General features: G+C 40.4%; 1 protein-coding gene across 5 annotated transcripts in view; it reads left to right on the plus strand.

The window, feature by feature from the left end:
* The first annotated feature begins 5,660 nt into the window (after nt 1-5,660).
* OXR1 (oxidation resistance 1) overlaps nt 5,661-15,171 on the plus strand; it is a 244,979-nt gene continuing 235,468 nt past the window's right edge. For all 5 annotated transcript variants that reach the window (XM_026843730.1, XM_026843733.1, XM_026843731.1 and 2 more), the window contains exon 1: nt 5,661-5,739. Coding sequence is in view for 1 of the 5 variants with exons in the window: in XM_026843732.1 (XP_026699533.1) it covers nt 5,723-5,739 (17 nt within the window). In the remaining 4 variants the exon portion in view is untranslated. The remainder of the gene's footprint in view (nt 5,740-15,171) is intronic.

Raw genomic sequence — 15,171 nt, forward strand, 5'->3', positions numbered from 1 at the left:
GTATGTCCAGCCTTCCTGGACTCCCATATCCTTCAAGGCAGCCTCCCAAGGGATATTGTTAATCAGTCTTGAACAGGTCAGAGTCTGCCCTGCAGAACTCTAAGGTGGCAGTTTTACTAAGTATGATCCCGTCCCTCTATCTGCTTGCCATGCCCCTGCTAATAAAGCCTGGGATGCTGTTTGCCATCTCTGTGCCAGACCATGCTGCTGGCTCGCTCTCTGCTTGCTGCCCCAGAGCCCCTCCAGCCAGGCAGTTCCCAGCCTATACCATTTCAAGGGTTTCTTCCTTCCCAAGTAGAGGACTTTGTGTTTGCCCTTGCTGAATTTCATAAGGTCCCTGTCAGCTCATCCCTCCAGCCTGTCCAAGTCTCCCTGGATGACAGCCCTGCCCTCAAGCATATCAGCTGGTCTCCCCTAATTTGGTCTCGTCTGTGAACTTGATGACAGTGCAGTCCATTGCCTCCTCCAGGTCATTGATAAAGATTTTCTTTTGTTATACTCTATGAACATTTTGTGCCATATTTATCACTGTAATAAAATTGTATCTTTACAGAAAATATTTTTATTCTTAATATTTTGCTCAGATTTGCATGGGTTTGAGCAGTCAGTGTAAATCTCAGTAAATTATGTTTAAACATATATGGTGTAAATGTAAAGTTTTCCTTTTTTTTTTTTTTTCCCGTCTTACTACATAAAATGTCATCTTCAAGACATCATTTTAGAAATCACTATTGCTACCAAGAAGTTTCTCATTTTGGAAGTCGTAGCCTTCAGAATTTATCTCCAAGAAGATAAATGGTATTTCTCATCTGCTCCCATGCAAAGTGAATCTGTTTAAAATAAACAGTCTTCCTTAGCAGCTTAATGTGGCTGTCTAGAAGAGAGCAAAGATGGTTGTCCTAGGCTGTTCTGCCACTTTGCTCTGAGGATGGTACCTTCCACTAGAGAGGGATTTAATTTGGTGACCGTATCAGTATTTTTTTCCAAAAATGATATACTTGTGCCTCAAGGAAAAGAAAGGTGATGCTGCCAGCATAGTTTCTGCTGAGATAGGTGGCAACATATCTGACACCTTCTTCTGACTTTTGTACCAGTCACCTTAAAGGGAGGATGCTTCAACTATTCAGCAATTTTATATACCTGTTGGTTTTCCTCATGTAGCTTGTCCTGTTTTCTGAGAAACTGCAGTACCTTATGTCATCGCTAATGTTACTATTTATATCCAAGAAGAGACAGAAAGTATCTGAGCCCTCTGTTAAAGTTCTTATGAACATAAAGGCAGTCTTGCCTAGTAATGTAAGATGCTTAAAATACAATAAATGCTTGTGAATGGTGCTATTTAGAGGTAACAAAGACGAGTATCAAATGATTGAATAAACTCGGGTTAAAATTTTCAGTGTCAGAGTTCCACCAATACTCCTGGAATCATAAATGACTGTGTCATTTTCAAATATGGGACCTGGACTTCCAGGTCACAACCTAAATATTTCTGAAAATTGAATTAACGAGCTTCAACCTTGCTACTAAGAGAAAAGGAATGCCTGACTCAGATCTTTGTAGTGCATTTACAGTACATATACAAGGTCCACATTGTATAATCACCTGTCTAAATGGCTTGAAATTCTTAAGTTGTGCACTGGAGCAGAGGCTGAGTTGCAGTTCTTAATCTCATGCACATGCTTTCTCTGACAGTGTAGGCATAGTTTAGGCTCCCAGTTAGCATGACAATCATAAATAGGGAACTGGAGTGTTATTTCCCAAGACATGCAGGGCATGTGCGTGCCCCAAATCCATGGATTTTCAATTGGAGTGGACACTTGGCTTACTTAGAGGCTTTAGAAATTCCCAATCAAGAGAGCTAACTTGAAGCATGCATTTATTATGCTCTCAGTGTAGAGCGACTAATGTTAGTGAGAGGCAGGGAGAATAATTGCATGGGAAGGAAAATGTACTTCAGGCTGATGATATTTGTGCTGCTTGCCCAGCTGCAAGGCTGTGATTCTGGAACAAGAGGGCATGGAAAGGAAGAGGGAGGTTCCCTTCAACTCTTTGCAGCTGTACAAGTAAAGGAGCTGCACCAAATCAAAAAAACCTACACACAAAACTAAAAAATAAATGCTTTAAGAGCAACTGGTAAATTAGGACAGAAATGTCACTGCCCTGCCCCATAATGAAATATGGTACTGTGAAAATAGCACTTTGTTGCCTAGAGGTAGCAAGACATTTTACCTGATGTCATTTTATCTGGTGTGACATGGAGATGTGAAGTCCCTTTGAGCATCTTATGAATTTAGGAGGGAGTTTGTAAACAAAAATCCTCCTGTCAGTTGTCATCATGTAATCAGAGCTTCTTCCTGGTGAACAAAACATTTGTATTTAGATTGCACATTTACATGTAGAAAATCAACTAAACTAAGATATATTTTTTTTTATTTTGTAAGCTATGTCTTTCTGCTTTAAGTTGAACATTTGGGAGTAGGGCAGAAAGGTTTCACTAGCATCAAAATTACATGTTGTGAAGGCAGTGAGTGCGTGCAATGGCATTCACAAGGGAAGTGAATCAAGGTTGTGAGCTGTTGCATTTCTCATGGGAAGGGACTTGGTGGAGCAAGTCTCAAGCTGGCGAGGCTGGTGCCTGCCTGCGCTTTCTGGTTGCTGTTTAGCTGCTCCTTAGGCAGTGAGGGACCAGAATGCTCTGAACAGGGGCTGCGAAAGGGACTTGGTTTGTAGGGCTGGCAGCATGCAAGGCACCCATAACACAGCCTGCGCTGCTCTTTGTGTTTGCTTTTCCCAGTTTGTGCAGGAGTTTGAGCCTCTGCTTCCAGTTCTGCTGAGTGCTGCTTCTGGTACCCTTGCACCCAGGCTGCGGCTGGGAATGGCTGACTCCTGCTTTGGAAGGACTAAGCTCATGGGGAGCAGCAGCAACACCCTTGTAGCCATTAGCACATCAGGGACACAGAGCATCTCTTCTTAAACTTGCCTTGGGTGGTTTGGAGGGTGTACAGTGATGGTCTAAGCACCCCACAGGGTTGTTTCCTGGCACTGACTTGTCCTTGGCACGTTGGAGGCCTCAACCCAGCTGTCACACTGAGGGAGGCTGCTGCTGGCGTGGTGTGGGGCTGCAGGGTAACTGACGCCTCTTCTGGCGTTGGGGTCATGGGGGCCTCTCCTCCGGACAGGCACACTGAGCAAGATGCTGACTTGCATGGGGAAGGAGCTGCAGAAGAGGTGAACAGATCATACACCAGCAGAGAAGGAAGGAGGAGATACCTGGGGTCTTCACAGAAACTCTGTAAAGGTAACAGCCTAAGCCACACAAAATGCGGAAGGAGGGACAGATGCAGACCATGGCTGAACAAGTAGTGGACGGTGGCTCTCAAGACAGAGGAGAGGGAAAGCTAATGACTTTGGGCAAGAGAAGAAAGTTCCTGCTCCACCTTACCAAACACACATAGCATGGCAACAAGTGGGATGAATTAGGAGTTCACGTGCAGTTGCAGCCCTGTGACCATATTGGAATTACAGGTAAATGTCAGGATAGCCCTCCTGACTGCAGTGCTGTAGTGGATGGATACAGGCTTGTCAGAGACTAGTGATAAGATCAGGTGGGCAAGCCAGGACGAGAAGTTCTGTATAAAAGAGTGGCCTGAATGCTGACTGGGCTCAAAGAAAGGAAGGACACAGACCAGACTGTGGAAGTGGGGACAGGCTACTTGGAGGTGAATGTGAAACATGTAGGAATACAGTCAGGAGCCCAGCTGAAATCAAGACTAGCCAAGGAGGTGAAGGGCAACAAGAAAGGTTTCTGTAAGTACATTGACAGCAAAAGAGAAGGCATAGGTAGCATGGGCCCATTGCTCAGTGTGGCCATGTGGAAAAAAGGCTGAAGTCCTCAATGCCTTTTTTGACTTGGATTTTGCTGGAGGGACTTGTCCTCAGGCCTCCCAGGTGTCTGAGCCTCCTAGCAGAGCAAAACAGTACCTGCAGAAGAGGAAGACAGCATTAGGGATCACTTAGCCCACTTTGGATGTACACAGATCCACAGGACCAGATGGAATGTGCTCAAGGGTGTTGAAGGAGATGGCTGATGTCATTGCAAGGCTGCTCTCTCATCTTTGAAAAGTCATGGCAACTGGGAGAGGTTCTTGATGACTGGAAAACAGCAGATGTCACACCCAGCTAGTAACTAGTGAGATCCTTCTGGGTTCAATATTGGTAGCTTAGTAGTAGTAGCTTAGTATCTTCATTAATGACATCAGTGATGGGATAGAGTCCAATGTCATCAGATTTATGAAAGACACCAATTTGCAGGAGTCAGTCATGTACTGGAGGGCTGTGTTGCTATTCAGTTGAACCTGGGCAGACTGAAGAAATTATCTGACAGGAACCTCATGAAGTTCAGCAAAAGCAAATGCAAGGTCTTGCCCATGGGATAGAAAACCCCTGTGTAAAAGGATGGGCTGGAGACCAATTCTCTGAGAAGCAGTGCTGCAGAAAGGTATCAGAGAGGCCTAGGGAAGAGCAGTTTGAGTGTGAGCCAGCAGTGCACCCTTGCTGCAAAGAAAGTCACCAGCTTCCCTCAGCTGCATGGGCAAGAGTGTAGCCAGCAGGTAAGGAAAAGATCCTTCCCCTCTATTTGGCATTTGTGAGACTGACTGTGGAGTACTATGTCCAGTTTTGGGCTGCCCAGAACAAGAGGGATGTTGACATATGGAGACAAAATGAGTGGTGAGTGGGCTGTAGCAAGTGGCCTATGACATGAGACCAAGAGAGCTGGATCAGCTCAGCCTTAAGAAGAGATGGCCAAGAGGAAGACCTTAGTGCAGTCAGGGAGTACCGTGGTGGAGTATATAGAGGTGATGGAGCTAGACTTTTCTTAAAGGTATACAGTAGTATGACAGGAAGCAGTGGACACAACTTGTAACATGGAAAATTCTGGTTAGGTGTTAGGAAAAATGTTTTTACCACAGTGGTGGTGAAGTACTGGAACTGGTTCCCCAGAGAGGTTGTGGAGGTGTTATGGACTCAAGTGGACATATCCCTGAGCAACCTGATCTGATTACACCTGCTTTGAGCTGAGGATTGGACTAGGCAGTTCCTCATGACCTAATTATTCTATTATTCTATAGTATTTTCATATTTTTATTTTTTATATAAAGGTTGGGATTGAGTCCATACTTAGTAGGCCTACTCCAGGAAACTTATTTGTATTAATAGTTTCTTTCTGGGAAAATGACTAATTTAGTAAGGTAGTCATTCAACAAATTGAGCACCAAAATGCAATTAAGATATAAATTTATATAGCTGTGTTCAGACTGTCAATTCAGAAAGATCTTGGTTAGTTGCTTTGAGGCACATGAATTCCACTTTCAGAGGCAAGGGCTTTTAAGTGTTGCACTACCACATAGCATTATATCTAACTCTTTTGTTAACAACCTCAGGTTTAAGCCCTATGAGTAGGATTTGGTCTTAGGTTTTTTAACTTTTATCTGTTGTTTGTTAACCTTTGTATTGTTTTGCTAACCTTTGTATTTCTATAAAATTGTCAGGTATTCTCTGAAGTTGCACTGGAAGATGTTTACTAAAGTATTTATTCTTCAGGATATTAAAATCAAGGTCCTGAGTTGCTTGGTCTAAAGTCTTTCTTTCTTCTTATCCAGGACAACAGAAACAGCCTGTGCAGAGCAGTGCATTTGTAAATGTGGAACAAGTCCGCACCATCATGTTTGGCACTAAGAGGTTAGTTTTCACCTTTATTGTTATGCTTTTCATCTCAAAAAAATAGTATGGCTGTTGTGACTCTAATCTGAAAATTTTACATTTTTAAATGTATTGTTATACAAACAAAATACATCAGCTAGATAGACTGTTCTATTATATTAATGTTTTTTCTTTGCTGTACAGCTCTGTTCTACTTTATTTGAAAGGTATGTGACATACAGGCCTTGTAGCACAAAGGCAAATAGTATCCCCAAGGCATTATGGGTCATAGCAAGACTGCCAAGGAAGACATTGTACTAGTGCTACAGGGCATCCCTCCTGCTTTCTGCTTACAGAAAAAAACACCAGGATGACAAAGCATCAGTGTAAGATAGGTTCTTTTCTGCGATTTTAGGGAGTCCCTACTGAGTGTAAGGTAACCTCCAAGTCTTTTTCTGCATGATTCAATGTCATACCCCAAATGTCTCAAAAATCAACATTCCTGAATTGATGCTCTCTACTTCCTGCACTCTTTAAGTGCCTCTGCTCTTAAGCATCAGGTGGTGGCATTCTGCTCCTGTATCCATCAGCAGACATCATGGCCTTGCTTTCCCCACAGTTCCTGGAGCCACACAAGCTGTTGTGGCACCTGAGGCACCTTGCCCCAGGTACCAGCTTCTGCACCTCTGGGCCTTCTGCAGGAGAGTGTGATTCCTCTGTGGAACAAAGATACTACAGACCATTCCTCCCACGTGTGAACTCCCTGGGTTTTTTTGCTTGTTGGTAGGGTTTTAGGTTTTTCGTGCAAACTAATCAGGGACTTAACACTTATGCCCCAGTTGCATGGCAGCCGAGTGAAATGTTTGCCCAGTGAAGTGTCAGAGAACCTTTAATCTGGTATCTGGAGAAGTAGCTCACCTATTCTGAACTGTTGGGAAGAGGGGAGGCTAACTTGCCCTTAAGAAGTAGCACATATGAAGCAGCATCTTGCATAGCTGCAGGAAGCAGGGGTGGCAAATAATAAGAAAAAGCAAATTGGTTTTCTGAGGCATCAGCTCTCTCAGCAGTTGCACAAGTCTTCAGGATGAACTCCAGCCTTGTCCGAGTCAGGGTGCTACCAGGGGCTCCCCTGTCCCTTGTGCACCTGCAAGCCTGGCCCCTGCTGCCTCACACAGCAACAAATTCAATGGGATGTTTTACGCCTGTCTGAAGTGGTCTTGACATCTAACTCCAGATTGTGTTACCTTGTATCCGAGATATAAATGCAGTACATTTTTAGGGTAACTTTTCAGGAAAAGGTAACTTTGGTCTTTCTTTTAGGTAAGTACAGAATCCATTGTTTTATCAGTATGATGAGTTTAAGATAACTGTTGCTGAGGGTACAGTAATGGAATTGCAAACTTCCCATTTGAGGATTTCTGCTTTTAATTGATTGTAGAATATTAAGACTCAAGTTAATCAAAGACATTCTGAAAAGTGAAATAAATTATTACATTACATTATATTCAGGTGGGTTAGTTATTTTTGCCACTGTTTAATATTAGTCCAGATGAGCTCCTTCTCTGCTGATCTAAACATTTTTTTACTCTCAGGACATTCTCTTTATCTTTTCTTAGAATTATAAAGCAATGGTAAAATAGAAAATTGTTTGATTGGTAGCCTTTAAATTTCATTTTTTATGTTGTTTTTTTTTTTCTCCCAGATTGAATCTTGATTACTATGCAAATAAAAATTCCTCTTAAGAAATATTACAGAAAATATGAAATTCTCTTTTATGCCTGCAAACAAGAGATTTTAAAAAAAGACACATCTGGGGAACAGAAGTCTTTGCTTCTCCACTGTACTTATTCTGCTATTTCTCACTTTATGCAGACTGTTTTGAACCTCTTAAAGAAAGGTTTTCCTGCTTCCAGGAGGGAAAGAGGCAGGGTAGACTTCCATAATTCCTACGTGTAAACTGGTAAATTTCATCAAGTATTCTTTGGATTGGTACCATATTCTAGTTAGGCGGTGATTGGGTACTTGTCAGGTATTTTATTCTCCCAACTGCAGTGCATTTTGAGTTTAATTTTCATAGAGGACTGCTAATTGTGAACAAGAAAATCTTGATTTTTACTGATCTTTTTTGAAGGTTATAAACTCCTTACAAACAGACTGCCTAAAACTGTTGAGAGTTTTTGAACATCTTGGTTTGATACATTAATTCTTTTCCTAAAAAGAAATACTGTATTTTCTTGGAAGTATTGGGAAGAACAAAGCTATTTTTCTATGCTTTAAGGTTGATTTTCCTGTAAAATTAGATTTAAATTAGTTCTAATAATACATTGCTACTTATAAGCTCCACAAAACATTTAACAAAATTACAAAACTCTGACTCAAAAACTGAATTATCTCCTGTCACCAGATCTTTGGAAGTTATCAGGTATATAGTATCTCAGCTCCTGTAAGTGACTGTCCTATCAGAACAGCTTTGACAAAATTTGTATGTGTGGAAGATACTTCTCAGCTGCTTTATAAGAAGCTGTGTTGTTAATGTGAACTGACATCACTAACACAGGTGAATTTCTCTTGATTTCAATTTAATTTGAGAACTGATCCCGTGCTTTTAAATACAGAACTATCGTGGTTTCCTCTGTGTTGTCTTGTATTCTGCTCTCATCTATTTTGTTAATTTTTCTACAATTAATTAAATCTACAATACACAGCAGCACTGAAATAGCAGAGGTCAGTATGTATACCAGTGAGTTTCTGATGCGTTGTATTATTCACGTTGTGTATTTATATAAATCTTGCAAGAACAATTGCTGATACCATTGTCCTCCTGTGGAAGGGACAAGTATGTAAATGGCTTTACAGAAGGGATTTTTATTTTGTGGGAACAAACTTTATGTGTGGAAGTTGCTCCACAAAGATAGGCCTCAAAATAGCTCATCCTAAGGATGTGCGATAAACTCTGTCTGACTGTTGACCTGCCACTGGCATCATGATGTTCAGGGGTACTCTAACCTGTGGAAACCCTATGTTGTATAACTCATTTAAACTGCATCCACACAGCTGGAGAGTATTTCTCCTGGATGGCATGCTCAGTTCTCTTTTCCTTCTGTAGCCTATATTGAAGTGCTTCAAAAGATGTCCTAAGCTGTCAACAACTCTAGTCCCCAGTGCCCAGCCATTTGGATCCCAGGTCCCTAAATGAGTTTAGCAGACTGAAGGAAGCAACTGTGAGAAACAAGAGGTGAGAAATATGAGGACATTTGCTTAATTGTGTATGCAGTATCACTCCATTTCTGGAGCTGCATCCATTTGTCCCTTTTTTGAAGAGCCTTGCACGTGGCATATGTTTGAATTGGTCTTGTGGAGGATACCACCTTGATCCTGTGAAGTGCACAGACTACCACTATTACCTCTGGCTAGTTACAACCATTTTGGAGAAAAGAAAGGAAAGGTGAATAAAAAGAGGAAAGGACTCTGATCTTAAGGCACCCTGATCACCCTGATGTGAACTCAGGGTTTATTTTTATTGTGGATGTATTTGTGAAGAGCATGTGGTAGCTTATGTTATGTGCTAATGGCTGGTTTGGTGCTTCATGATGGATGGCCAGATTGCATGAATGGCAGTACTGACAGCCTTGGCCAGTGGTCCAAGAGTTTCACAACAAAGCAGTTGTTTCTGGAGGCAAATAGTTTTCTTTCCAAACTGTATTCCAGACAGCCATCCTGGAAAGCTGTAGTAAATTTTTTTAGTCCAGGTCTGTCAGCAGCAATCTGAGGCCTGGGATAAGTAGAAAAATAAACCTTTCTTCCAACATCTACTTATGTTGGCATGTTTATGATCTTTGGTGATAGCTGAGCTGGGCAAGTAATGTGACTGGTATAGAAGGAGGATGAAGAGATTTGGAAAGACAAATCAGCTTTTTTACTGACAGTTACTGACTTCTTGTATCTGGTTTTGATTAGAAAGTTAAGAAAATAGTGTTCATTTATAAGCTCCTGATATGAACAAACTGTAGGGTTTTCAAGATAATAGAAGCCTAGTTTCTTCTTTCCTCTTAGCTTGCAGAAAGGCTATGTTTACTCATTGTTTCCAAATTTCCTGGTTTCTGTTGGCGTTAGTCCTGTACTGTTCCACTGTTTGTTCTGATACCTCTGAAAGGTAGCCGGTGAATGGCTAGGAAACACTGTCCATTACTGAACACTAAGAGCATGTGTCAAAGTTCTTTTCTTTGGGATTTGTAAGTTAACAAAAATAATTATCTGCTTTGACCTAAATTCACCTGGTGTTCGCTATTCCCTTTCTTCTGCTTTTTAATTGGAAGTGACACTACTTGAATGAAGCTATAACATGCTCTGTCTCTTCTGCTCTGTTGTGGAATTAACTTTCTTATGTTGAACTTTGCTATGGAAGTGAACTGCAAAATAATATCTATTGGCATTGACTTCTTTAAAGTTTACTACCGTTTCCTAAATATGAACTTCCAATGTCTCACACTGTTTTATTGCTTTGTGGCCTGGAGGCTGAATAATGCAAAATTATAAAGTAGCTGTGGGGCTTGGTTTCTAATTCAACCAGAACAGACACAATCTAGCATACAGATATATGTAGGGCAACACAATGTGCAACATCCTATACTGACTGTCTCTTGGTTCTCAAGGTTTTTTTTCCCTTTTACACACCTGGCCATTTTTTCCAGCTTGTGCTATGCTTAATGAGTGCTCAGATTTTTTAACAGATCACATAACTCTTCAGATGGGGTAACTCAAGCCTTCCGTGAATACATGGTTTCTCTGCTGCAGAATTCATCCTTCCAACAAGGAGTGTAGCTCTCTTCTGATAACCTACAGCTTCTTTCAGCAGCATTTGTTCTAGGTGTGGGTAGGCAAAGAAAGGAAGTGAACCTGAGCATGTTGATCCAGTTATGATTGCTTACTCACACCAGATAGCAACAGGGAAAATCTTTCTTCTTCACCTGAAATGTTCAAACTACTCCAGTGCCAGTTGATCCAAGGGGCCAAGTTCTCTGTATGTCTTGTTGTAAGGGGCTTTAAGTGTTTTTAGCTCCAGAACTTAACTGTACAGCAGAACTTGAGCTTCCCTCTAGATTGGCAATTTATCTTTGCCAGCTGCTTCCTCTGTCAAGTCTTCCATTTGCTTAGTTTTCCTCTTTTCATAGGATTTAGTATTTGCCACATATTGCCTTCTCTGATCCCTTTGTACCCAGTTTCCTGTTTTCTGTCTCTGAATATCTGCCATGCATCTTCTGCCTGTTGCACTCAGTTCACCCACCTGGATTCAATTCACCAAAATTTTTAATGATCACCTTGTGACCAGATCCGTCAAGAACTCTGCACTTAGGCCTCTGCAACATGGTAGCTGCCTTAAACATATGCTTCTTGAAACGTTACCCTCTGTTAGCTTCCTTAAGTGTCACTTCTCTGAATAATACTCCTTCTGCTGGAGGAGAGAGGGTTTTGATCTTTTTTACCTCCTCTGGTAATAATGAAAGGAAGCCTCAAAGTAGCAATGTTTAACTAATGAAGTAGTAAGATAACAAAAATTTGATTTGCCATGGATCTGCAAAAAACGTCCTGAAGAATTTACAGATTACATGGTGGATTCACCTCAGCTAACAACCAAACATCTGCACAGCCACTTACTCCACTGTCCCATGGGATGGGGAGAAAAGAGAAGGATGGTAAGAAGATTCATGGATCAAGATAAAGTCAGTAACAGGTAAAACAAGAAAGAAAATAAGGAATTAATTTATGCTTCCCATTGGCAGGCAGATGTTTAACCACTTTCTGGAAAGTAGGGCCTCAACACAGGTAATGGTTACTTTAGAAAGCAAATGTCATAACCAGAATGTCCTCCCTTCCTCCTCCTTCAGCTTTTATTGCTGAATACAACATCGTGTGGTTGTAGAATATTCCTTTAGTTACTTCTGGTCAGCTGTCCTGGCTGTGTGTATTCCAGCTTCTTGCCCACCCCCACAGCCTACCTGGGAGGAACAAGACAGGGGGACAGAGTGGGAAACCAAGAAGGACTTGACACTGTGTAAACAATAGCCAAAACACTGATCTGTTATCAACACTGTTTTAATCATAGATCCAAAACGCAGCAACATATGGGCTGCTATGAATAAAATTAACTCCATCCTAGCCAGACCCAGTACAATGTAAAAAGCCCAATCATATGCTGGAGCTTAAGCTCCAATAAAATGATTGCATATGTAGCAAAATACAGAAAACACATATTTTTAGATTACCAGTTCATCTAATGAAAATTTGGCATCCTGTACATACAAATAACAAAACAATTAAGCTGTAGTGAACAGCTTTTAAAAATTTGCTTCAAGCAACTGCATCCTTAATTATAAAATATTAATTAATATTTGGATATAATCTATGTTTTTACAAATGAATATATAAAAGAAATTTATGTCTGTTTAAATTTACCTTAAGTGATTAACATTTTCTCAATTATATTTTTACAGTTTATTTTACAATTAGGATCTAGTCCACCTCATGTAAAGCATTTCACAGGGATTTTCATGAGCTAACAAGCCAACTTGGCATGTATCTTTTTGTTACAGAAATTCATCTCCATTTCTACACCCAACTTCACACTGTAGCTCCAATACTTAGAGTTATTTAATTCTTCTATTGTGTTTCTTTGCTCTATCTTGGAGGTTTTGTAAGAGTGTCTGATTATTGCCTGCAGATAGGATTACACTTGCACTTCAGTTATAACCTCTATTACCATAAGTTCCTTCTTCAAAAGTGGCTGGTGCTTGAAATTATAAAGAGGATCTAACATCTCAGTGACTGGATTTTTTTTTTGTTTGTTTTTCTTTGCATTGTAATACTAGCATGTTTGTTTACTTCTCTAGTTGATCTCAAGCAATTAAAGTGCGAGCAAAACTGCAGATGCCTGTCTTTTCATGTTTCCAATTCCCTTATGCTTTAGAAGATTCAGGAGGCACAGAGTGTCTGAGCAAGACCCTTAAGAGATGTTATGTATGTGGCTGGACTCTTCAGTGTACAGGGATGTATTCCCAGTTACAGCCTATTCAAGCTCCTGTTAAAGGGCAATACCCTGGCATTTCTGAAGTCAGTGAAATTCTTTTTCTCTTATTGTAGAAGTCAGGATTTCACCTGAATTTTCTAACAATACTCTTTACCAAGAGTTTGCAGGATGAGGAAAATGTTTTTTGGTTTTGCTTTTCAAGAAATGCATTTGGAAGATAAATACATGAAGCTATAAACTGAAGGTCAATCTTACTGTATGATGAAGTCAGTTGAAGGTCCTCACGCCCCAGTTCAGTCATTTCTTCTTGCACAGGAAAGGATGAAGATATTTCCCAGACAAGGATGAACTTCATGCTCAGATTTCGTGCTGATCTTGAGCCTCAGTGCCCTGCAGATATCTACTCTTAGCAGAACTGCTCCTGTTAGATTCTGGCTGTAAAATTAACTGTGAGATCTTTCTCATTTTTAGGAAATGAAGTCTGTAGATTAGAGAATTATCAGTGCTGGCACACGTGAAACCTAGTTTCAATTTAAAACCACTCTAGTTTAATTTCAACGTAAATGTCAAAGGCACGCGTATGACAAATCAGCACCTAACAGAGCTAAGTGGCATCACCTAGACTCTACTGCATCTTTCACGTGTAAGAATAGCTACACTGGTGGTCAGAAATACATTTTCTCTCGGGGGTTGCTTGCCAAATACATCTCTGAAACCTTCTGAAGCACAATTTATACCACATAATGAGAGCTGTTGTCATGTCCTACAGACTTTTTCAAATGCTTCTGGCAATTACATGATTTCTCACGTGTCTCCATTTCTTCGAATGCTTTTTTAAATCCCTGCCCACAATCATAACACTGTATCAGAGCAAAGGGCTTTTCTCCCTGTATCTTTATTTTCTAACAAAAGTCCCAATATCCTGATAAAAACCAAACCTCATTTCAGAATGTGATATGTCTGCGTCCTGCTTGTATGTATAAAGCCCTGGGGTTAAATTTTCAACATGGTGAATAGTAGATATCTTCACAAATCCCATTGTCTGCTAGTGGGATTTATTCATGCTGCTCCCTGACACCTTTTTAAACACTCATACTGGTGATTTATTTTATTACAGTGTTACAGAAGGCACTCAGTAAAGTGTATTCGGATTCCTTGTTTGGCAACATGAACCAATCCGAGGGAAAGGGAACAACTGAGCAGCTGCATTTGTGCTGTATTGCCGCAGATAGTGGTCATAGGTTGTTGGCTCCATATTTATGTGGTCATAAATTGCCTGTTTTGCTGACACTTTAAAGTAAATGAAGGAAAGCATCAGCACTGCTGGCTTTCTGGCAGGAAGCCTAAGAGCAGCTTGGTATGCCTTGTATGTCTAGCTAAAGCCACTTCGATGGAAAGTTTTAATTAAGTGCATGTCTGTACATGCAGAGAAGAAATCAAAGGCACTTGGGAAAACGAAAGTGTATCTGCTCCAGACTCGCTGAGGAGTAATTTGGTGAGAGCACTAAATGACTTTCAATTAATTGGAAAATATTTTCTTAAATATTGCTGGAAAATACAAGAAAATCAGTCTGAAGGGAAGACTATAAAATTAGTCTGTAGATCTAATCCATTTGCTCCATACTTGTTAGAAGATGTGATGGTAGTATAAATCAGAGGTGTAGGGATTGTGAAACTAATCTGATACGTTGGATTTCATTAAGCTCCGTAATTGTAATTATCAGAACACCGGAAGCTGGTTTGCCTACAGCGAGTATTTTTGATTTGTCATTTCTGTAACAGTTTTTAAACTTAAAAACATCCAAAAATTAATAGTTAATGCCAGTTTTATAGCAAATCTTTTTAGCCCTGTTTCCTGTTTCTCATAGTTACAGGAAAAAAATCACTTAGTTCTCTTCAGACTAGAGGGATGGCTTTTCATGAAAAGAGCAGTTCTGAGGAGCAGGGATAATTCATTTACCAGTAGATATGTTGCATGATTTATTTTGGATAATGTTTAGTGTATGATTCGTTGTTCTATCTGCATTATGGCAAAGCCAGAAGGGCCAACCCAGGTTTGTACAGGGCTTGTTGTATCATACTGTGTTCTTAATCCCTGTAATCTTTTTATGGGCTCAATACAGTGTGACTTCTACCCTTTTATCCATCTTTCAACTAAGGTAGAAAACTTGCTTTATTATTCACGAAACTTTTCTTCCAGAAGAAATGGAGCTTTCTCAATAGCCAATCCAAAACTGTACAACAAACTCCATGAGGGGCTGGGGATGACCATACAGTTTTGGCTTTTGTCCCTATTTAATCTCCCATTTTTACTGTAATGCTAAAATACTCTGCACTAAATAACCACAGTGAAGAAACAACACCAGTGGCTTAAGCCTTAGCATGGCAACTCTTTTGTTCCGCTGTATGATAAGTGTTTGATCAGCTCCTTCTATTCATCTCATTTA

The sequence above is a fragment of the Athene cunicularia genome, assembly GCF_003259725.1.
Source record: "Athene cunicularia isolate RWA chromosome 2 unlocalized genomic scaffold, athCun1 chr2_part1, whole genome shotgun sequence".
Taxonomy (NCBI): domain Eukaryota; kingdom Metazoa; phylum Chordata; class Aves; order Strigiformes; family Strigidae; genus Athene; species Athene cunicularia.